Source organism: Lissotriton vulgaris, chromosome 1_1 (assembly GCF_964263255.1).
Source record: "Lissotriton vulgaris chromosome 1_1, aLisVul1.2, whole genome shotgun sequence".
NCBI lineage: Eukaryota > Metazoa > Chordata > Amphibia > Caudata > Salamandridae > Lissotriton > Lissotriton vulgaris.
The window spans coordinates 1184807372-1184828632 of record NC_141685.1 but is presented as its reverse complement, the minus strand read 5'-3'; the positions used below and the strand labels follow the sequence as shown (position 1 = coordinate 1184828632).

At 42.1% G+C, this 21261-nt stretch overlaps 1 protein-coding gene across 1 annotated transcript in view; it reads left to right on the top strand.

The window, feature by feature from the left end:
- Positions 1 to 21261, top strand: part of KIFAP3 (kinesin associated protein 3) — a 1607567-nt gene that overhangs the window by 518225 nt on the left and 1068081 nt on the right. The window contains exon 6 of the mRNA XM_086964434.1: positions 6046 to 6145. Within this exon, the coding sequence (XP_086820560.1) occupies positions 6046 to 6145 (100 nt within the window). The remainder of the gene's footprint in view (positions 1 to 6045; positions 6146 to 21261) is intronic.

The following is a 21261-nucleotide window of genomic DNA, read 5'->3' as shown; positions in this document are numbered from 1 at the left end:
AAGGGGTTAACATTCCAGGAGATGATTTAAAGACTACCCATATAAACTGACCCAGACCTCACCTAGACATTTATACGCCACAAGATTACCAATTTCCCCTACTAGCTGAAAAAATAACTTGATTAAGTTTGCCTGCTTCTAGCCATACCCAACAATAAACACTTGAAAAATTAGGACATTTTAAGATGACGTCACATATTACATAATTCATTACATGGTCAGTGACATCCCTGATGACATCTCTGATGACACCGCTGATGACCTCATCCACATGATAATCTGATGCACCTCCTCACACCCTAATATAACCTTTGACACACCCACTCTAAAATACAGACTACCATTCGCGAAACAATACACACTAATACCAACTACTATATACCCACTCACTGATTCCTAGGTCAACACACACATATCCACTCACTCACCTATACAGTCACTCATAAATGCAGTCACTCATCAATACAGCCACTATCATATGTACTCATACACCCAAAAGACACTCGCCCAGCGCCACTGACCCATAGTTACTCACACAGCTAGTCAGTAATGCAAAGGATTAATCACACTCCCATTTACTCACTTACTCAGTTATACACACACCACTTCACTTATTTATTCAGATACTAACACATACTTTCTCTCATACAATCACTGACACAAGTACACACTCATCCATATAGATACTCACAATCACTCTGTAGGAGAGTAGGGTCTGCTTTCATATGGTCACCCTGGTGCAAGGTGCTCACTAGAATTAGTGATCATCATATACCAGGCCAACTTCTCACATTGGTGTGCAGCGGTTGTGATTTGAGCTTGCTGTTTGTTTTACCAATTGTAATCTTTGACAATATCATTTGAAAGATCACATCAAGTACCTTGGGTACATATAAACAAAGCTTTAAAATACTTAAGTTCTACTGAACTTGGTGGTTGTAGACCAAAGGGCTTAGCACACCCCGACTTCAACCTCTAGAGAGGTTCAAGTAGGTAAACACATAGTGTAGGTAGGTGCACACACCTCCACCTCACTAGTCACGGTCTTGAGCTCAAATGTCCATGGACTCGATAATTCTCGCTTCGGTGCCTGACCTAATCATGGGTTCACACTCTGCAACTCTGGGCATTAAGCTTGCTTAATCTCCACAACGGCCCCCCCGCGGCGGGATGCCTGGCTTTCACCTTGGGGATGCCCTGTAGGGGCTATCTCCCAGGGAAAAGCCAGGACGGGTTCCCAAGGCAAGCGCGGAGATACCCTTTCGGGGGTCGATTCAGGCGCTATATAAGAAACATAATAATAATAATAATAATAATAATAATAATGGCTGGCACAGGTGAACAACTCAGTTCTCTACCTGTGGGTGACCCTCACAAGGCAACATCCAGCTATCAAAAACTCAGCTTCAGAGACTTGAGTGCCTTGTGCGTCTCACGGGGGCTGAAAAAGGGTCATAACCCCACCATCCCAATCCTGATAGGTATCCTAGAGAAAGCTGATCTAGAGAGGGTTCCTGGAGCAGGTCCCTCAGGTAATACAGGAGAAGGAGTAAACCCTCCAGATAATGTGACCACTACCGCAGAAGTTGACACTGAAGAGGTAGAAGAAGATGAGGACTCAGATAATGAGGAGGATGGCCAGGTTCAGGTCAGGAGACTTAGCCAGGCCAACCTAAGCCTACATGGTGATGGAGAGGAATTACACCTTTCCAGACCTAATAGTAGACTTTTCCCTGGCAATAGAAGGGACAGATCTCCTTCAAGGGCATCTGGCCACTCTAATGCCTCAAGGGGTTCTCAAAGGGGAATGACTCTTCCCCCCCCCCCCCCCCCCCCCCCCCCCTCGCGCCACTCCCCCCCTCCCCCAGAGAAGAGAACATGAGGCTAGGATGAGAGCTGTCCAACTTCAGATTGAGAAAGAAGAGATAGTCCTGGCCCAAGCTAAACTTGCTTTAGCAAGGGAGCAAAAGTTAAGTAGATTAGATTCCACTGGTGGCAGCAGTATCCCTAAGGATAAAGACAGGACCTATGATAATAGAAACCTGAGTAAGATTGTGCCCCCCTACAGAGATGTGGATGCCTGCTAATCAGACCCACAGCCCTGCTGTTCTCTCTCTAAATTCACAACCATGTACTTTAGGTACATCACCAATTGGGATCGGATCACCTTATGAGCCCCTGTACAGTGTACTATAGGTACCCAGGGCATAGGTGTATCCAAGGCCGACCAGGGGCTGCAGCATATCTTTTGCCACCCCTGGCTGGCCATCCAAACTGACACAACTGGCTGATCACTCAGCTGGGGCAAGGTGGTGTAATCACTCCTTGCTTAGATATAGTATACCTATGTCTAAACCTATATCTGGACACATATATACCTATAAGTCACTCCTATGGCAGGCCTTAACAATCCTGGAGGCAGAGTGCTTGGTATTATGTGAGATGGTGCTCTAGCATGAGCTGAGCCTGTCTGCAGCTTTCGGAACCAAGTCCTTATAGCTGTTCTGGGATATTGCCATACCATATACTCTTAAGTGCATTATAAACCTCGCGGTTACTTGCTAACTTTGGTTTGGCTTTATCAAAACAAGTCGTGTAAGGTGTCATATGCTTTCGAATACTACCCCGGGGGTAGCATTCCACCCTTCTAGAGGGAGAAGACCTGTTACTTTCCTTAAACGCGGTTAAATCTAACCAGAGCCTCAGCATCACAATATGGATGCTGCTGCCACTGACACAAGTCAGGCCTCCTGCTGCTGACTGAAACTCCGGCAGGGGAGGCCTGGACAAAAGGTTTCCTGTAACAGGGAGGTGTTACACCACCCCAGACAGGAGATAGTGGATTGGGTCAGGGAGGTCTGAATGAAACTAGACACTGCCTGGGGCGCACAAGGTGTCCCAGGCAAAGCCCAGTTCAAACCGGTGCTGGGGCACTCCAGCCCCAACTCTGGCGCGAAACTGGACAAAGGGAAAGTGGTGTAACCACCCCCTTCCTGGGTCCCACCCATAGGAGGGACCTAGCAGGTGATCCAGCCCCTTGATTTGGAATAAAGGTAGGAGCTGTGCCATAGCACATCAGATCATCCTGACTGAAACTTTGATACGAAACTCTGGACCCTTGGACATCCTACTCGACGTAGAAGACTGAAGAATCTCCCTTGTGGTCAAGGAGTGGCCACCCTGTGCCAGCAGGCACCAACAGCGCTCAAAGGTTTTCTTTGCCGTTGCTCCCGCCGGAGCTCGAACGACAGAGACCGACAAGACCTGGACTCCCAGACTTCCAACAGCCCGATCCACAGTCCCAGCAAAGCTGAGACCCGTGGAGGCGACAAGAGAAGTGGGACTGGCCATCTTGGAAAGCCAGCGAAGTGCTTCCCATGCAGCTCCCGAGGCACCCTCGAAGCTGTGCATTGGGGATTGAGAAACCCCAGCCCGAGCAGCTTTTGCACCAAAGATCACCTCTCCACACTCACCGAGTGCTGCGTGGGGCCCTTTTGCATTTTCCTGCTCGATGCGTTGTCCGGTCACTTGCCCGTTGGCTAGTGGCCTCTGAGACGACTAGCTTCGAATTTAAACTGCTGTTCTGGTTGCTCCAGACTGGCCCTCGCTCCCCTGAAAAGGAGCCACCGAACTAACCTTGCTGGTCCGGTCCAGAAGCCATCTTCGATTCCTGCGTGGGTTGCATTTGCCAAGGCCTGTTTACTCCGATTCGGGAACCAACACCGCCGACAGTGAGAGCCTTCAAGGGACAGCTCGTGTTAAACTCCTGGTTGTCCTCGATACTTCCTGGTCCACGTGGCAGCGGAGACAAACTACTCGACATCACCTGATCGCAACCTGACATCGCCTCGTTCCTTCCTGGTCCCACGTTGGTCACTGGCTAGTGACCTAGACTCTGTCCCCTCTGCTTTCAGGTACTCTACATCTTCGATCCACCCTTGGATCCAACCGGACTCTTCTCTCCTGCAGCATCTTCATCTCCAGGCTCCATAGAACTCCACGAAGAAACCCGACGCACTTTGACACCTATGCACCCGCTTCCTGTGGGTGAGGTAACGAGTACTCCGGTGCTCCTGTAGTGGTTTACACCTCTAGTGTCCTAGTTTTAAGTGGATAAGTTCTAGTCCAGTCGGAAGACTCCTAAAACAGTAACTTTCTAATTTTTACGCACCATTGACTTGTATGGTAAACGCGGTTGCCTATAGACTCTGCACCTTTATCCTGTGGGCCTCCTATGTACTAACCTTCGTTAGTCCAGTGTAGGCCCAGCGATTCCCAAGGCCCTAGGCCTTACCATTGTTTGTGACGTGGTGCTTATACCACTATTGTAGTATATGGTTTTAGGGGCCACCCGGCCTATCCATAATTGTGCAGCTTATTGTATGTAATATGAAGTTCTTTGTTTAACGCTTGTGCTGCTGTGCTCATAACGAGTATAGGGGATTATTCTAGTCATAAATACATATATTTTATAATATATAACTTGTGTGGTGTCCTTTCATTTGGTATTAAAAGGATTGCATATGGTAAAACAGCTGGCTTCGCATGCCCTCTTGAGTTTAGCCTAAGACTGCTTTTGTCCATGCTACCCCTAGGATAGCTGGTCTATAAGGTTGACTTACAACCAATCACCATAAGGGTTGTTTGGACTGGTGCAAGGTGCTCACTAGAATTAGTGATCATCATATACCAGGCCAACCTTTCACACACTCCCTCTCACATATAATAATTTATATACTCCAACACTCAAATATACTGCCTTTCACATATGTAGTTACTCACACATGTACAACTAAGACATCCATTACTCTCACCAACACAGCTATACACACACTCACCCACCTATACAGCCCTTCACTGATGCACTCTTGAACCCATACACCCAGTGAATCAGCCACTCACACATCTATGCACTGGGTCACACCCGCCACCCACCCACACAGACACTCAGGCATCTATACAGATACTCAGACAACCAAAGAATAGCCCATATAGACACTCATGTAGCTTAAACACCAAACAAGAAACTGATACAGATATTTACACAGTTTTCTCATTAACCCATGCATTCAGTAAGATACCGTTAATCAGGTCACTTATACAATCAGTCACACATCTACCGAATCATCCATTCACACACTCATTCTTCAATACACCATGGCATATATATAAAACATATTCACACTTCATAGAAACACAGTCACTGGATGACGTCATCAGTGATGTCATTTGAGTTATCATCAGTGATGTCACTGACCATGTAATGAATGATGTAATATGTGACGTCATTAGCAGTGCATTGCGGGGGTGCAGGTATAGTTAGTTGAACTAACTAGAACGCCGGAATTTCTATGGTTTTGTACGAGTGAAATGTCCAACTAACTATAACGTGCCTGAAACCTATGTTTTTTCAGTGAATATAGATGTATACAGATATATCATGGTATCAGCCCTTGGTTCCGCTAAGGCAGTAAGTAAGCAAAGTAACAGGTCTGTGGTTGTTTATGGTGCTCATGAGTCGAGGACTAAATCAAACCGCCATTTATTGGTTTGCCAAAAAATATCCCAATTCCGTTTACTTCATCCCTGGCTCTGTAGGTGGCAATAGGTGAAAATGAAAAGCAATTAATCGGTTTACATGATTCCTTAATGAACAAATTAATATGAGTTGATTTCAATAGGAGAAAGTAGGGCATAGTTTAGCCAGAAGTTCTTCCACTTGGGATTCATTTTATTATTGCATCATTATAAAGCTGCCCATTTGCACTAGTTATGTCGGTTTAGTTTCTGATATGTAATGGACTTCTGACCAACCCATGTTTTTTTATTTTTTTATTTTGCGGTAATGGTGTATCCTTTATTGGCTCAGGGGTTTTAGTTACTAAAGTTCCTAGTACAACAACAATTGAGATTGGAGCCTTTATATACAGTAAAAACCTACATTAATGGGTAGACACATTTCTGATGTATTTGGAAATCTCTTTCCTCAGTTTGTCATTTATTTGGGTAAGACTTGTATAATATTTCCTGTTTTTGTTTCTTTAGAAACTGCACTGGGCGCTTTAGCTCGAGTACTGAGAGAAGACTGGAAACAAAGTGTGGAACTTGCAACTAATATTATTTATATCTTCTTCTGCTTTTCCAGGTGAGAGAGCCATATGCATGGATCAAAGATACACTGCAGAAATAATTCTGTGACCATCCTTTACAAATGTTTTGTCATTATGTAATTGTTTTAAAAGCAATTAAAAGTTGCACAGTTGTATTGGAGTAGTTTTAACTTTTTGTCCCACATCTTTTTATTATGGAGATAAGGGAAATCGATGCAAGTGTAACCTGTCCCAGTACATAACAAGATGAGCCTTTTGTACTAAAGTAACCTATTTACCTAATTATATTCGAAGACACATCTGACCCTCTTATGCTATCACACACTTTTTTCCACTTGTGTGGAGTGAGGGAAACCGATATTGCTGATTTAGCAAATGGTTGCCCTTCCTTTGGTGTTCAAAAAGACTTTATTTAGGAGGACAACGATGCATAATATTCTGAGAGAACAAATGGTAAAATAGTAAGCACATACTAACAGTACACCTTCCATAAAATACGTTTTTAAATTTTGAAGGCAGGAAGGGGCAGGGAAAGAAGAAAAAGAGAGGGAAGGGATTCCTAAATATAAATTCAATAACGTAAAAAATACACATCCTCACCGATGTCAATCTAAATAAGCATAGCTACAATATGCACTTAAAAACTACAATACATTAATCACGGAGTCAGAAAATATTCACAGTGTAGGAATAGTATGTGATACAGTAATATCAATTTGATGAAGAAATACAGTAAGATGCAGCCATTATCTTGGGGCATTATGAGAGGAAGAACATTGCATCATATACTTAGTATCCAACTGTAACATACAGAGTCCCACCACACCTTATATGATACTTTAGCTGAGGATTTCCAGTTAAAGATGATCGGTTGAAATGCAATAGCTAAACAAATATCCAATAATTTATCACTGGGAAATGATGGCAAAAAGGGCTGAGGTATTGTACCCAAAAATTAAAAAAAAAAAAAAAGAAAGATGTATATGAAAGATCTTTTGAACTTTCAACCGAGCCCTATGCCAAAAGGAAAGGGCATCAGGACATCTAAATACCATATGTATACCATATGTATAAGATCTGCTTGAAGAGAATCACAAGACCAACATTTTGCAGAAATACCTAGAACATTGCATAGGAGTATAATATAATCTGTGGTAAATGAAATAGAGGGATTGATTAATTCCAACTGATATAGAAATTTTATAAAAATGGGACTAAATTTTGTTCTAAAATGGATCTTGCCAACTTACCCCCAAATCTTCTTCCCATAAAAGTTCAACCTTGGATTTGGCTTGAATAGGGTCTTGTAACAAGACATTTGTAGATTGCCGCTGCTTTAGGACCTGTTTTGAGGAACTCAGTAAATCCTGAAGAAAGAAGAACTAAACTAGAAGAATTCAGGAGCGAAAAATATCTATCAAGTACTACGTTCTTCATAAATTGAAAGCGAGAATAGAAGAAATTGGAGCAATAAGTATTGCAGAATTGGGGAAAAGAAATTAGAGCATTATTAGAGAAGAGTTGATTAACCCACATAAGACCTTTATCCTTCCAATTACCCCAAAAAGAGGTCTATAATTAACCTAAATTAAAGCGATGTACCATAATGGCCTTTTAAGAAATATGGAAGTAGTCAAGTGAGTTAAAAGAAAGGTAGATTAAAGCAGCAAAACAGACTGCTTAAAAACCAGAGAGTAAAGGCGTGATTTAACTGAAGACAAAAGACAAAACCTCTTTAAAAGAGAAGGGCTTAACAAAAACTCTCTCAAAATCTAACCACAAGGGAGAAAGAGGTGGAATTACGTCAAAGTCAGAGGGCAGGTTGTCTCAAAGTACATGCTCTATGATGATAATAAAAATCAGAAATATTAACTCCTACAGCAGCTTTGGGTTTTGGCAGAGTTGAAAGAGCAACAGGCGATTTCTTTTCATGCCATAAAAAGAAAATAATGAATACTTTTTTTAAATAAATATGTTGCTATATGAAATGGTAACGTGGAAAGAAGATACAAAAAAATAGAGAAACCATCATCTTAATCGCATCTAGACGACCCCACCAAGAAAAAATGGATTCCCAGAAGACTTTTGACTTTCATGTTAAGTTCTTTCAAATTAACCCTAAAAGAATCAACAAAAGAATTTGTAACCCATATTCCGAAATATTAATTGTGGCAGAAGCTGACCACTGAAAACCAGTAATGTGATAAGGATGACTAAAAGTGTATTTATTGAGAGGAAGAATTACCATTTTATCTTTATTTACTTTGTTCCCCGAAGAAGATAAATCTTGATCAAAAGAGAAGGCAAAGAACTTTCAGGAGAGGAGTCAAATAAAAGGATTTCATCTGCATAAGCAGCAAATTTCATTGACGATCAACATAGAGTAAGCTAGAGATCGATGGATTAAGATGAATCCGAGAAAGAAAAGGTTCCAGCGCCATTACAAATTATAAAGGTGAGCGTGGAGCATAAACTCCCAGCTAATCCTATCAAAGACTTTCTCAGCATCTATTGTTATGGCTGCAAGCAAGGATTTAAATAGAGGGGCCTTGCTAAGGACGATGAACAGTAAACAAGAGTTGTCAGAAATAAATCTGCCTTTAATAAAACCTTATTGCTCTTTACCAATAAGGTACGAGAGGAAGGACTCCAAACGGAGAGCTGGCAGCTTAGCAAAATTCTTATAATCAACATTTAACAATGAGAGGTCTATAATTTTAACAATCATTGCGACCTTTACCTTCTTTATGAATAAGACGTACAAAAGCTTCCTGAAAAGTATCAGACGTAATGAGGATCAACAAAGTAGAAAAAACAACTAAATAAATATGGGAGGAGAATATTTGGGAAGTGAAGATAAAATTCCACTCTAAGCCATCGGGACTTGGCGCTTTCCCCAGGTTCAACACTTGCAACAAACAAGAGATTTCTTCAGGGGTGAGATCTTTTTTTCTAAGGATTGAAAGTCCAAATCAGGGGAGGTGGCGTGAGAAACTTGACCTAAATAATCTACGATATTGGGGGCCGAGCCTGTGACTCTGGAGTGTAGAGACTATAGAATTTAGCAAATTCTTCAAAAATATAATTATGACTCGTAATAGAACCACCATGCATGTTTGTCACAGAATCAATAACTCGCTGCTCTTTTCTAACCTTTAAATAGTGTGCTAACATTCTACCCATTTTGTTTCTCCCACCATATTGCGACCTCTTCCAAAGGAGAATACAATTTGCCTCATTAGTAGAAATGGAGTTTAACTTTCATCTCTGCTTAAATTAAGTTCTGAAGATCTGAGGGCAACGTAGAAGAAAAGTCCTTTGGTCCATAGATTTAATTAAGAAGTAGTAGGGCTGAATACTCCTTAGCTCAATTCCTTTTAATCCTAGAAACATAATTTAAAATAAAATCATGCGCAGATGGTTTAAACATATCCAATAACAAAGAAGGAGAGACAGAAGCATTATCATTAAATGAAAAGAATTCCGAACTAAAGGAAAGAAAGGAACTAGAAGACTGAACATCTAGCAAGAGAGAATTATTAAACCACCATCTATGAGGGTGGAGAAGGAGGAACCAAATCCAAGGCAGTAATAACCATAGCATGGTCCGAAATTATAAAAGGGGAAATATATAATTGCATGATATGTTGTGAAACAGATTCAGAAAGAAAAATGTGATCTAAATGAGAGAGTGTATCATAACAGGCTGAGTAATAAGTGTAATCCTGCACAGTAGGCTTAAAGAGCCTCCAAGAGTCTACCAAGGAACCTTTAGGAAGTGCCGTGCTAAATTGTTTATGCATTCTTTGGGATAAAAATTGAGTCGAAGATTATCCAAAAAAGAGTCTGTAATTTTGTTGCAATCACCTCCCAAAATAAAATGAGTCATGATATTGTGTGCATTTCTTAGCAATAGAAGGCCAAAAAGTGAGAACGGGAACCGTAGGGCCATATACATTTTGCACCGTAAGGGGGAGATTATCAATAAGACAGGCAACAATAATCCATAAACCTGTTATCATCCATTTCTAGTGAAATAAGTGTAAGATTGAGTGATTTTATGCACAATATAAAACCACCATTCTTTTTATTCAGTGATGGGTGTAGGAGAGTTGGATCTACTTCTTATAGTTGCCTCCACTTTTTGTTGATGTTTCACTGTTTTTCAACATTAGTCTGGCTGGGACCCGGCTATCCAGGGCCCCAGCCTAGCTGCTTCCTCTCTAAAATGTTTGCATATACTTTAGATACACCACATATTGGATTTTGGGGTACCCCTATAAGTCCCTAGTATATGGTATCCTATATACCCAGGGCATAGGTACCCCAGGGGCTGCTGCATGTATTATGCCACCCCTGAGAGGCCACTCATAATGACAGAACAGGTCTGTTACAGCAGCCTGTGTAAGGTGGTTTAGGTACCCCTTACTTAGATATGGGTTCCCTATATCTACCTTAAATCACTACAAATATAAACCTATCAGTCAGCGCTATGGCAGGCCGTATCAATCCTAAAGGCATGTGGCTGGGTTTTGTGTAAGAGGGTGCCCATGCATGAGCAGGGCCCCTCTGCAGCCTACGGAATTTATTCTCCAGGGTTGTTCTGTGACTCAGCCAACCATATACTCTTAAGTGCATTATAACCTCGCTGTAAATGCTAACTTTGAGATGGCTGCAAGGAAACATGTGTTTGGTGTCAAACACCTTGGAATCATACCTCCCGCCAGTCCTGGCGGGGAGTTATGATTCCACCCTCCTAGAGGGAGAAATATGACTACACCGGTACACCCTGTACCAGCTTAATAGAACCCCATCATCACAAAATGGATGCTGCCAGCCACAGACACGCGTCTGCCCTCCTGCTGCTGGACAAAACTCCGGCAGGGGAGGCTGGAAAATAGGTTACCTGTCACAGGGAGGTGTAACCACCTCCCAGACAGGCTTTAGTGTATTGGGGATGGGTGGGTACACTCCAAGAGTGCTTTGATGTCTGCACTGGGGGCACATTTGGTCTCCCTGTGCATAGTCCAGCTCAAACTGGTTGCAGGGGCTACCAGCCCCTGATCTGATGCGAAACTGGACAAAGAACATGGGTGTAACCACCCCTCTGTCCTAACCCTCCCATAGGTTGGTCCCCAGAGTTTGTCCCACCCCTTCCTTGGGTATAAAGTAGGAACCCCTGACTACAGGACTTTAGATTTACCTGGACGAAACTCTGCTACAGAATCCCAGAACTTCAACTACCTACACTTCGTTGGATGACCGAATAATCTCCCTTGGAGTAAAGGAGTTAATCCCCTGCAAGGTAGGCCAAAAAAGTCAAAGTCAAATTTTTTTTTATTTGTTTCGGTACTTAACTGAGGACCACAAATATTATATAAAAGAAAAACAGGTTACAGGAAAAGGAATTCATTACAAATTAATATAATGTTAAAAAAGATTTTAAAAATTTATAGAAATTGTAACATACAAATTCATTAGGTGGTTGTTTGCACACAAATAACAATTCTTTTACTGATGGAATTCTACATTTACGGTATATAGGATCAAGACATCTTGACCGTGCTGTTACTACATTTGAGTTTGGGCATACAAATAAAAGATGCTCGATGTTCTGATCTCACCCTTGACAAAGAGTGTATAATGGGGATCCACCTGATGTCCATCTTGATGTGAAAGTTAACACTGGTAAAATACCTAATTGCAGCATTGTAATTGCCCTCCTTGCACCATGTGTGAGGGAAAACCCTATGTATATCTGTACATGCTTGTACTCCAATGACTCAACGTAAAGTTTATACAAAGATAATTTGCTACAGTGTGCAAAGTCGAGTTCAAAACTCAATTTAGGAGTAAAACATTTTAAAAAAAGTTTCAGTTGCGAGGCTGACCAGGTAAGCAAAATATCTGTACTGATCTTAGCAATTTGGAATACTACGGTCATATTCCTGAAGAATATTTGCTTTGAATCATCTAGTTCAAAAGTCTCGATCTTTAGCAGGGATCTTAGTGATCCTTCTTTTGCATGAAGGAGATTGTAAGCCCACCTGATAACATTAGCAACAGCTGTAGCATAGGAACTTGTAATTGAGAATTCATGTCTTAGAGCTTGCACCGGTGTAGATTCTGAGACCTTCAAGACTTTCCTCAAAATATTCCCTTCATTTTGGTCCATATAAGACCACTGTTTTATTGGGATATATTCCGTAGCATAGGATAAAACAGGGGAAATCTTTACTCTGTATACTTTTATCAGTGAAGAGAAATGCCTGTTCCCTGTGGCAGAGTACAGTCTGGAAAGGGCCCCGGCATGTAATTCTGATTTCCTCTTTAAATTGTTTATCTGCTTTGTATTCTTCAGAGTCTTTGTAAAGATCCTGCCAAGATAAGTATAATCGTCGACCTCTTCTACTTTTTCTCCGCCGAGCCTCCAGCAGTACTTAACACTTTGTTTCCTACCAGAAAAGGAAACAACTTTTGTTTTCGTTAAGTTTGGAATTAAGAAGTTGTCCTTAGAATATTTATGTAAAATATCTAGGAGCTTTTGCAAACCAAAGGGCGTAAGGTCCAACATCACAATGTCATCTGCATATAGTAGGGCGTGTATGCTTTGTGCAGCAATCTTTGGAGGCAAACTTGAGCCTTGTTGCAGATGGTATGGCAGGTCACTGAGGTATAATGAAAATAATATCGGTGCTAAAAGGCACCCTTGTTTGAGCCCGTTAGCCGTTTGGATTGTTTTAGTCAAACCTTTTTCACACCCCATTTGGACTTGACACCAAGTTTTGGTATGGAGTTTAACAATAATCTGCAGCAGTTGTTCAGGAATACCTAGCTTCCTTAACTTATTCCATAAAGTCGGTCTGTCGACACGATCAAAAGCAGTAGTATAATCAATAAATGCTGTGTATACTGACTGAGATTTCCGTACTGTGTATTTGTCAAGAATGGTCTGGAGTATTGAAATATTATCGGTGACGGAATGGTTGGGTCTAAAACCTGCTTGAAACATGGGTATTAAACCCTGCGAAAATGCCCAGTCTTTTAGTCGATCCAATACTTCTGCGGCAAAGATTTTCCCTGTAGCATCCATCAATGCTATTTGGGGATAGATACCAGCTGTGTTTTTGTTCCCCTTTTTATAGATAGGAATAATGATACTCCCCTGCCATGACTTTGGTATTTTCCCGGAATTGAAGATGTAATTAAAGAGGGGTGATAGCATCTGACTCCACTCCTTGGGGTCAGCTTGAAGGACCTTGATGGGTATTTGGTCAGGGCCTGAAGCACCAGTGCTTCTTGCTTTTTGAATATGCGTTGCAATGGAGAATGCTAAGTTATTAGTAATCGGGGTAATATTCCTTTCCATAGTAGTATCGGCATCCTTTCCATTTAATTTGATTGGGTTTGCCTTATATAAATCACTCAGATAAATTTCCCAGTCCTGAGGTGGGACTGGAATGGCTTGAAGTTTCTTTTTTTTTCCCGGTTATTTTAGCAATTAGGGACCAATATTTTCGCTGATTATATTTTTTAGCAGCTATTTGAATATCGACCCAGTTATAGTCCTGCAACATTCTTTTATGACTGTGCTTCTCTCTTCTTAATTGTTTTTTTAGTTTATTGATTTCTGCCTGAGTTGATGATGAAAAATTCAGGTATTGTTCTCTAATGAGTTTATTGAGCCTTTTTGCAGTAGGTGAGTTCAAGGTTTTATTTTTGTTGTTGTTCTTATTATTTCCAGATGTGACCTGTCGTAACTTATTTAAGAGAGCACACTTGAGTTTATTAACTATACATTCAAAATTTGTTATTGGATCATCTGAGTGTATATTAGTTAGAAGTTGAGTATGTGCAATCAGTGCGGTTATATTGTCCAAGGTTGATGAGTTCCAGAAAATCCGCCTCTGATTAGTGTTGATTTCAATTGTGCTATTGTTAAATATTATCTGGCTTGTAGGAGAAGGGATGGCCATCCAATGGGTAGTTAGGTGTAAAAATGCATGATCACTCTCATCTATAAAGTTGGTATGCAAATGCGTAACTGTTTCCAATAGATCCATACCACAGATTATATAATCGATGAATGAGAGAGTTCCATTTCCCCGTCTAGTATAAGATGCTGGTATATCTCCTTCCACATTGCCATTCAAGATTGTCCCATTTAAACTTGGCAATAATGCTAATAACAATTTGCCTCTTTTATCCGAATTTTTACCTTTAGGAAATTTTGGGATGGACATTTCCAATGTTTCTTCTTTATATAGGTTTACCCATTTTCCAATTTCAATGTTTGAGATTTTTCCATTCAGATCTCCCGTGATTAGATATGGCATGTAGGATCGATCTTCTATTATCTGAAAGATTGCTTCCATGATATCCTCGAATAGGGCATCTTGGTTAGTGCCAGGTGGGGCATATATATTAAAGAGCAGAATTGCCTTTTGGGGAGCTGTGATGTGTGTTTTCAGCGACACCTTAATACACTGAAAGTTTTCTGAATTGGTCTCAACGATCTCTTGAGCCCATAAGTATTCCTCGCTTAACAGGATTGCCAATCCACCCTTTGCATGGCCCCGGTTAGTTTCTTTTGCAGGAATATCATAAACGTAGTAGCCTTTATGACTGAAAGTTTTTGTTGCCCAAGTTTCCTGCAAGACCAGGATATCAGGTTGATTTTTGGTTGCTTCGATCATTTTATTAGTTGTTTTTCCAGCCATATTCCATGAAGTGATCTCCAAGCCATTGTTAAACAGTATGTTGTTGATGGTTAATTTTTTTACTGTTTAACGTCTCCGAGATCCAAGCCCAAGACTTTGTGGTTTTTTTAACCTCCTTTTCTTCTAAGTCTTGGCTCCAGACTACCCTTTCACCATTATTCACATGAATTTTTAGGGTGTCATTTCCTAAACGGTTTAATCCCAAATCTTCTGAAATGATAGTGTTTTTGTACTGATTTTTGTTTTGCATATCAGAATTTAGCCCCGAAGGGCCATTGTACCTTTTATTAGATTTATTTTCCTTTAGTTCAGGTCTTTCAATTACATCATAGCCACATTTGTGTATTGTCTCCTTTTCTCTAAGAATAATCCCAGGAAGTACTGGTGACCAGAATGATACCATCGCTATTTTGCGGTTTTCTTTTTTGGGGAAGATCACCAGGTCTATTTCTTTACTAGTCAGAGATTGTAGAGGCAGTATTTGTTGGAGAAGATTGATTATTCTTCCTCGATTGAGTGGCACGTTATCGATAGGGAAGAGTTCTTCAAATAGTAGGTATTTTGACGATATTCCTTCCCCGCATAAAGATATCTTATCATCATCTTCTGCTGCTCCTTTAATTCTCTGCCCTATTTTTGAGAATAGCGTGGCCGGGAGATATTCATCAGCTCTTGGATTCAATGATTTTACATTCTGTATGATTTTTCTGTCACTGGTTGCCTCTATTGTGATAATATTAGGGATTGTAGTGTCATATTGTCCCTCTCGGATTTTGAGAGGAGTGATTAGTTTTTGAAATTTGAGCTTACGAGCTTTCTTTTTTATTAATTCTTCTTTGCGGCTTTCTTCTCCTTTTTTTCCCCCCTTCTTCCTGGGTTTCTTTTATTTTAGAAATCTTCTCTCCTTGATCTACATCAGATATATGTTTAGTGATGTTTCCCTGATCATCCTTGTCGCACCCAGTTTTATATGAATCTATTTTTTTGTTAGGATTCGAAAAAATGGAGTACTGTTTGAGAGTATTTGAAGGTTCTTCTCTGAATAGTTTCTTCAGGGAATATATGGTGGAGTCCTTGTGATTTTTCCGAGTTTCCTTTATTTTTTTTTCTAGTGTTACTATTTCTGATGTTTGTGTACTAATATCACATTTTGTTTGAATCTGTATACTTTTAGTGATATTTGTTGTGTTACTATTTTGGTCTTGCATCGCATCAGATGTTTGTTGTTTTTTCATTACGTCAGCAGATTCTTTTTTTCTTTTTTCCTCTACTAGAAATTTAATATACCAATTTGGACATCTAGGGTTTGATCCGAATTTTCCAGAATATGTCCTAAAAAAGTAAGGACCGATTCCAAAATTTCCTGCAGAGAGAAAAGTGCCTTTGACATTGGTGTTACGGAATTTGTAGAATTAATATTTTTTAGAATGAAAGGGTCTGGAGAAGATTCAAGTGCTGGATCGTGTTCAAATGATTTTTTCAGAGAACTAGTGAGTAACTTATCTGGGCTTGACTGTAATTCTGATTTATTTTCCACTGACTTCATGCTGTTTCCATAGGGATCCTCAATGCGGTCTGGGCTACCTGAACGTTTTATTGGAGTTAAAGATGTTGAGTGTGACACCTCATGGTCCGGGGATTGTAGTTCCTGTGATAAGATTATCTTTTGATTGAGTTCAAGATCTAGTTCGCTTAAGTTTTGAGTAGATTGATGGTTCAAAGAAGAGAGCTGTTTTTCCTCCATATTTTCCAAAGGATCAAGGTTTTTTCCTACTTCCAGAACATGAGTGAGTGATTGTCTTTTTGGTGATAAGGCAGAAAAATAATTGCTTATTGCCGGGGTCCTAGTTATCTGGCCATGTTTTACTGCTTTGTCAGAGGATTTCCTGACTGCTTCCTCGGTTCCCATTCGCTTCATAAATATTGTGCGAGATCTTAACTTTTTTAATGCCATTATACTTTCCTGAGATTGACCTGGTAGGTGTGAGTGATAGCTCCTTCTCCGATGATATATGTGAGAATTTTATAGACTCTTCTAGAGGTATAGGTACGGATTTCTCAAGTTGCGGTGTCTGCTCAAATCACCGTCACCTCTGCCTCAGTATCTCAGGTGTTACACTCACCACCCTACCATGCAAATGTATTACTTGACACCAGATTGCCAAGTATCAAAGGATCGGAGATAGGGATGTAAATAGGGTGGCCCGTCCCGTCCTTGTACGTCCCTGGACGGCCACAGACGGCCCGCCCTTTGCCCGGGCTTCGCCCGGCGTCCCGCGAGACGGCCCTTCTGCTGCAATTATACGTAGGAGGGCGGCCAGGGGCGGGGCACGCAGGGGGCGCTGACCGGATGTTGTGAGGTCTCGCAGGGACTCCTGGAACAGTGAGTCCCTGCAGCGCAACACCCCTGCAGCCTCTCGGCGCCGCGGCAGCTGGGCTGATGGTAGTATCCAGGCGGAGGTGCAGAGCAGCACGCAGCGGCTCCCGCGCAGCGGGAGCGGCAAGTTGTTGCGTAATCACCGGCAGAGGCACCGGCAAAGCGAGCAGGTAGGCAGTATATTTATCAGCAGGCTCCAAATGCTTTCAAAGGTTCTCGCCGGGTGTAGCAGTTATGGCCCCTTTTCTTCTGTCAGCCGGCCGGGGGCGGGGCACGCAGGGGGCGCTGACCGAATGTTGTGAGGTCTCGCAGGGACTCCTGGAACAGTGAGTCCCTGCAGCGCAACACCCCTGCAGCCTCTCGGCGCCGCGACAGCTGGGCTGATGGTAGTATCCAGGCGGAGGTACAGAGCAGCACGCAGCGGCTCCCGCGCAGCGGGAGCGGCAAGGTGTTGTTCAATCACCGGCAGAGGCACCGGCAAAGCGAGCAGGTAGGCAGTATATTTATCAGCAGGCTCCAAATGCTTTCAAAGGTTCTGCAAGGTAGGCACCAAAGGTGCATATGTCCGGTTTGCAACACAGGAGCTCGGTTTCCAAGCTTCCCCGAGGCCAATCCGTGCTCTCAGCAAACCTGAGATCCAACCCTTGTGGGGACTGTCCAGACACCATGACCATTTGCAGCATATATCGCTTTTTGGCGATCCCTGAGGCTGTGTTTTGGGCGACTTGGAGTCCAGACCCCAAGCAGTGATTCCACCGAAGATTACTGGTCTACACTCCACAAGTGACCCATGGGCTGGTATTTAGTGATTCCTCTCGAGGTCCCTTCGCGATCCCTTTTCCGTCGACTGGTGGGTCCCTGAGAAGGGTCACTGTAATGTTGAACAGGCTTACCTGCTCCAGACGCGCCCTGACTCTCCATCGCTTGGGGAGTCACCACGCCCTTGCTGGTCCATCCCGAAGCCTTTTTACTCCCACCGCTTGGGTTGCTGGTGCCATGGCTTGTTGGTCACCGATCCGGACACCGACCCCCCCAGCACTCGACATCCTTTGTGGGACAGCTCGCCTGCAGACTCAGGTCATTGTCGACGTCTCCAGGTCCGCGTGGCAGCGGAGTCGAGCTTCACCTCATCGCACCTGAAACACCCGACATTGGTAGGCATTAGTCTATCGTGCCCCTGGTCCCCCTGAAGTGACCCAGACTGCCCCCTCTGCTTTCAGGTTCTTCATAGCTCCGATCCAGGTTTGGATCACACCGGACACTGTTCCTTTCCTCTGCAGCAGCCCTTTGCAGCAACTCGCCATTGTAGACAGTGACGATTTGACACCTATGCAACCGGCTTCCCTGGGTGAGGTAACAAGAGTACTCCGGTGCTCACATGGGTGCTGGCCTTAGAACCTTTTAAGTCTAAAATGGTTTGCTCCAAGTCCTCTCCGAAGTGTCCCTAATCTTTAAAATTCTAACTGCTACTTTCCCATAGGATTGTACGGAGCTCTCACACTGCATGCGTCCCCCATGGATCTCCTGTGTCCCCTGTGTCACTACCTTGGGTGGTTCCTTGGGGCCCAGCGATTCTACGTGCTCTAGGCACTGTGTCTAGTCAAGTTGTAGTTCTTATACCACTTTCTTAATATATGGTTTGGTCTCCCCCTGGGGCCCATTATATATTGTGCTATTTACTTGCGTTCTAGTGTGTTGATGTTGTGTCTCTTGTTCTCTAATCTCATAAAGAGGTTAGTAGAGAGTGTTTAGTAATCAATGCATATATTTTATATATACCTTGAGTGGTTCTCCTTTCATTTGGTTATTCAAGAGGTTATAATCTGGTAAACCAAGCTGCTTAACACTCCTTCAAGACTTAGCCTGAAGGCTGTTCTCCATATCTACCAGTAGGATCGCTTTCAATAAAGGTTGTCTTAAACCTATTCATCAATAAGAGTTGTTTGGACTGGCGCAAGGTGCCCGCTATAACTAGTGGACAGCATATACCAGGCCAACTTCTCACAATGGGGAAACAAATACATTCCCCACACAGCCTGGCTTGAATTTTAAAGCTTCCAACTCAGTAAGGTGGGTTTCTTGTAGAAGCACTAGGTAAGGATTAGATTTGCCCAGATTGGACAATATCTTCTGTCTTTTAACAGGATTAATAGATCCTTTATATAAGCAGAGGAAATAGTTAACTTGCTTGAGGATATTGACCGAGAAAAGAAAAGACCAGATAAAGACCAGACAGAAATGAACCAAGTAGTAAAGGAATAGGAAGAGAGAAGCATAGCAAATAGAGAATAAGGAAAACTAGAGAAGGCAAAAAGCAAAGGTAAGGAAGAGAAAAGGAAAACCAAAAGACGAGACTGTTCATATAGAAAAAGGACTGAAAAATGTACCTGAGGAAGTAGGGAAGGCAATGGAATTGGGGTAGCGGCGACACATTAAACGATGACACTCCCAAAAGGGAAGGAATCCAAGCCACTCCAGGACCCTAAACACTCAAGAAGACCGACCACACAAATGCAAATACACAGCATATAACATAAGTGTCTATAAAAATTACATTTTAAAAGTATACTAAAGAATTCATAAAACAAAACATCAATTCGAACCATCTGATAAGTCTTATAAGGAGAAGAAAAAGTAAGAAAAAAACAAGATCATCAGCCATTAGAAGGACCAGCAGTATCCATAGAAAACAAAGTATGCATTTGTATATCCTTCTTAAGTTCGTCTGGATCTTCATACACTGTAGTTTTATTCTGGAAAGTCACTTTGAAAATGCAGGGGTGAAAAAGACCATATCTGCCGCCAAGAGAAATTAGGGGATATCTAACACTGAGAAATTACTTATATCTGGCTGCCATAGCATTGAAAACATCTTGAGATAGGAACCCTCTTTGACCAATCCAAGTAACCTGGAGCCACAGAAAGCACTGTCCGTAAATAAAATAAAAAAAGTATGATGACACCTCTGGATTTTGCAAGAGATGCCGATAAAGTAGGAAGAGTTCTGTGTCTATGAACACTTTGAATGTTAAGCTAGGGTGAAGAAGGGCATATCTAACAATTTTGGCAGGAAGGAGATAAAGAAGACGGGATCATCTCCTATCAAAGCTTCCAGCCGGCCATAAGTGTGGAGGTTATTCTTCCTATTTCTGTTTTTCAAACCCTCTGTGTTATTGGAGGGGGTGCACCTCCTTTTCCAAGGAATGAAATTTATGCGTTTCATCTAGCAGATCCACAAGCTGAGGTTCCAATGTAGAAACCGGACTCTCTATCGATGACTATTTGTCATCCAGATGTTGTATCCTGTTATTAGTAACTCCATGAAAATAGGTGACGTTGACTTGTCAGATTGAGGAGGATCATACTTCAACCTTTTAGATTCAGAAGAGGGCGACAAAGTCTTGCTAACAACAGATTATAAAGAGGCATTACAAGGAGTGACGGAATTCTCCATCAAGCCATAAGAAGTTGATTGGACTCCAGTTACTGTGAAACAGAACTAGCAGACAAACCAGCTGAAGAGTATCCTTTAGGGGTGAAAACAAACTGTGGTTTCCTTAGTTTTCCCATAGAAAGTAACAGTACACAGTGTCAAACAGCAAATTGAAGTAAGCGAAGGACTTGTGCCACAAAAGTTCCTTTACCAGATACCACGTTGCTTCAAATAATCATAGGCGCCAGTACAAATAGATTAGGAGCAGCATAAAAGCTCTAACAAACATAAGCAACACCACATATCACGAAACCTCTCTAACGTGCCAAAATTCTGAACTCGTAACCATTCTCCCTGCACCGGTAAAATATACCACAAAATGTCGGCAGCTTCTGTGGGAACAGTGTCTGCACTGAAAACATAGCTAAATAGGCGCCGCTTTTCAAGAAAAACGGCACCACAGTATGCTGTTACTTTCCTCTTCTATATTCCTTTAAACATGTCAGTCGAAGTGACGTCTAAACATGCCGAAAAGCCACGACCAGCCCGTAGCGCAGCGGAAACTCCTCGATAGGCAGCCATCTTAGGTGGCTCCGAATCCACCTGTTGCCCTTACTTTGA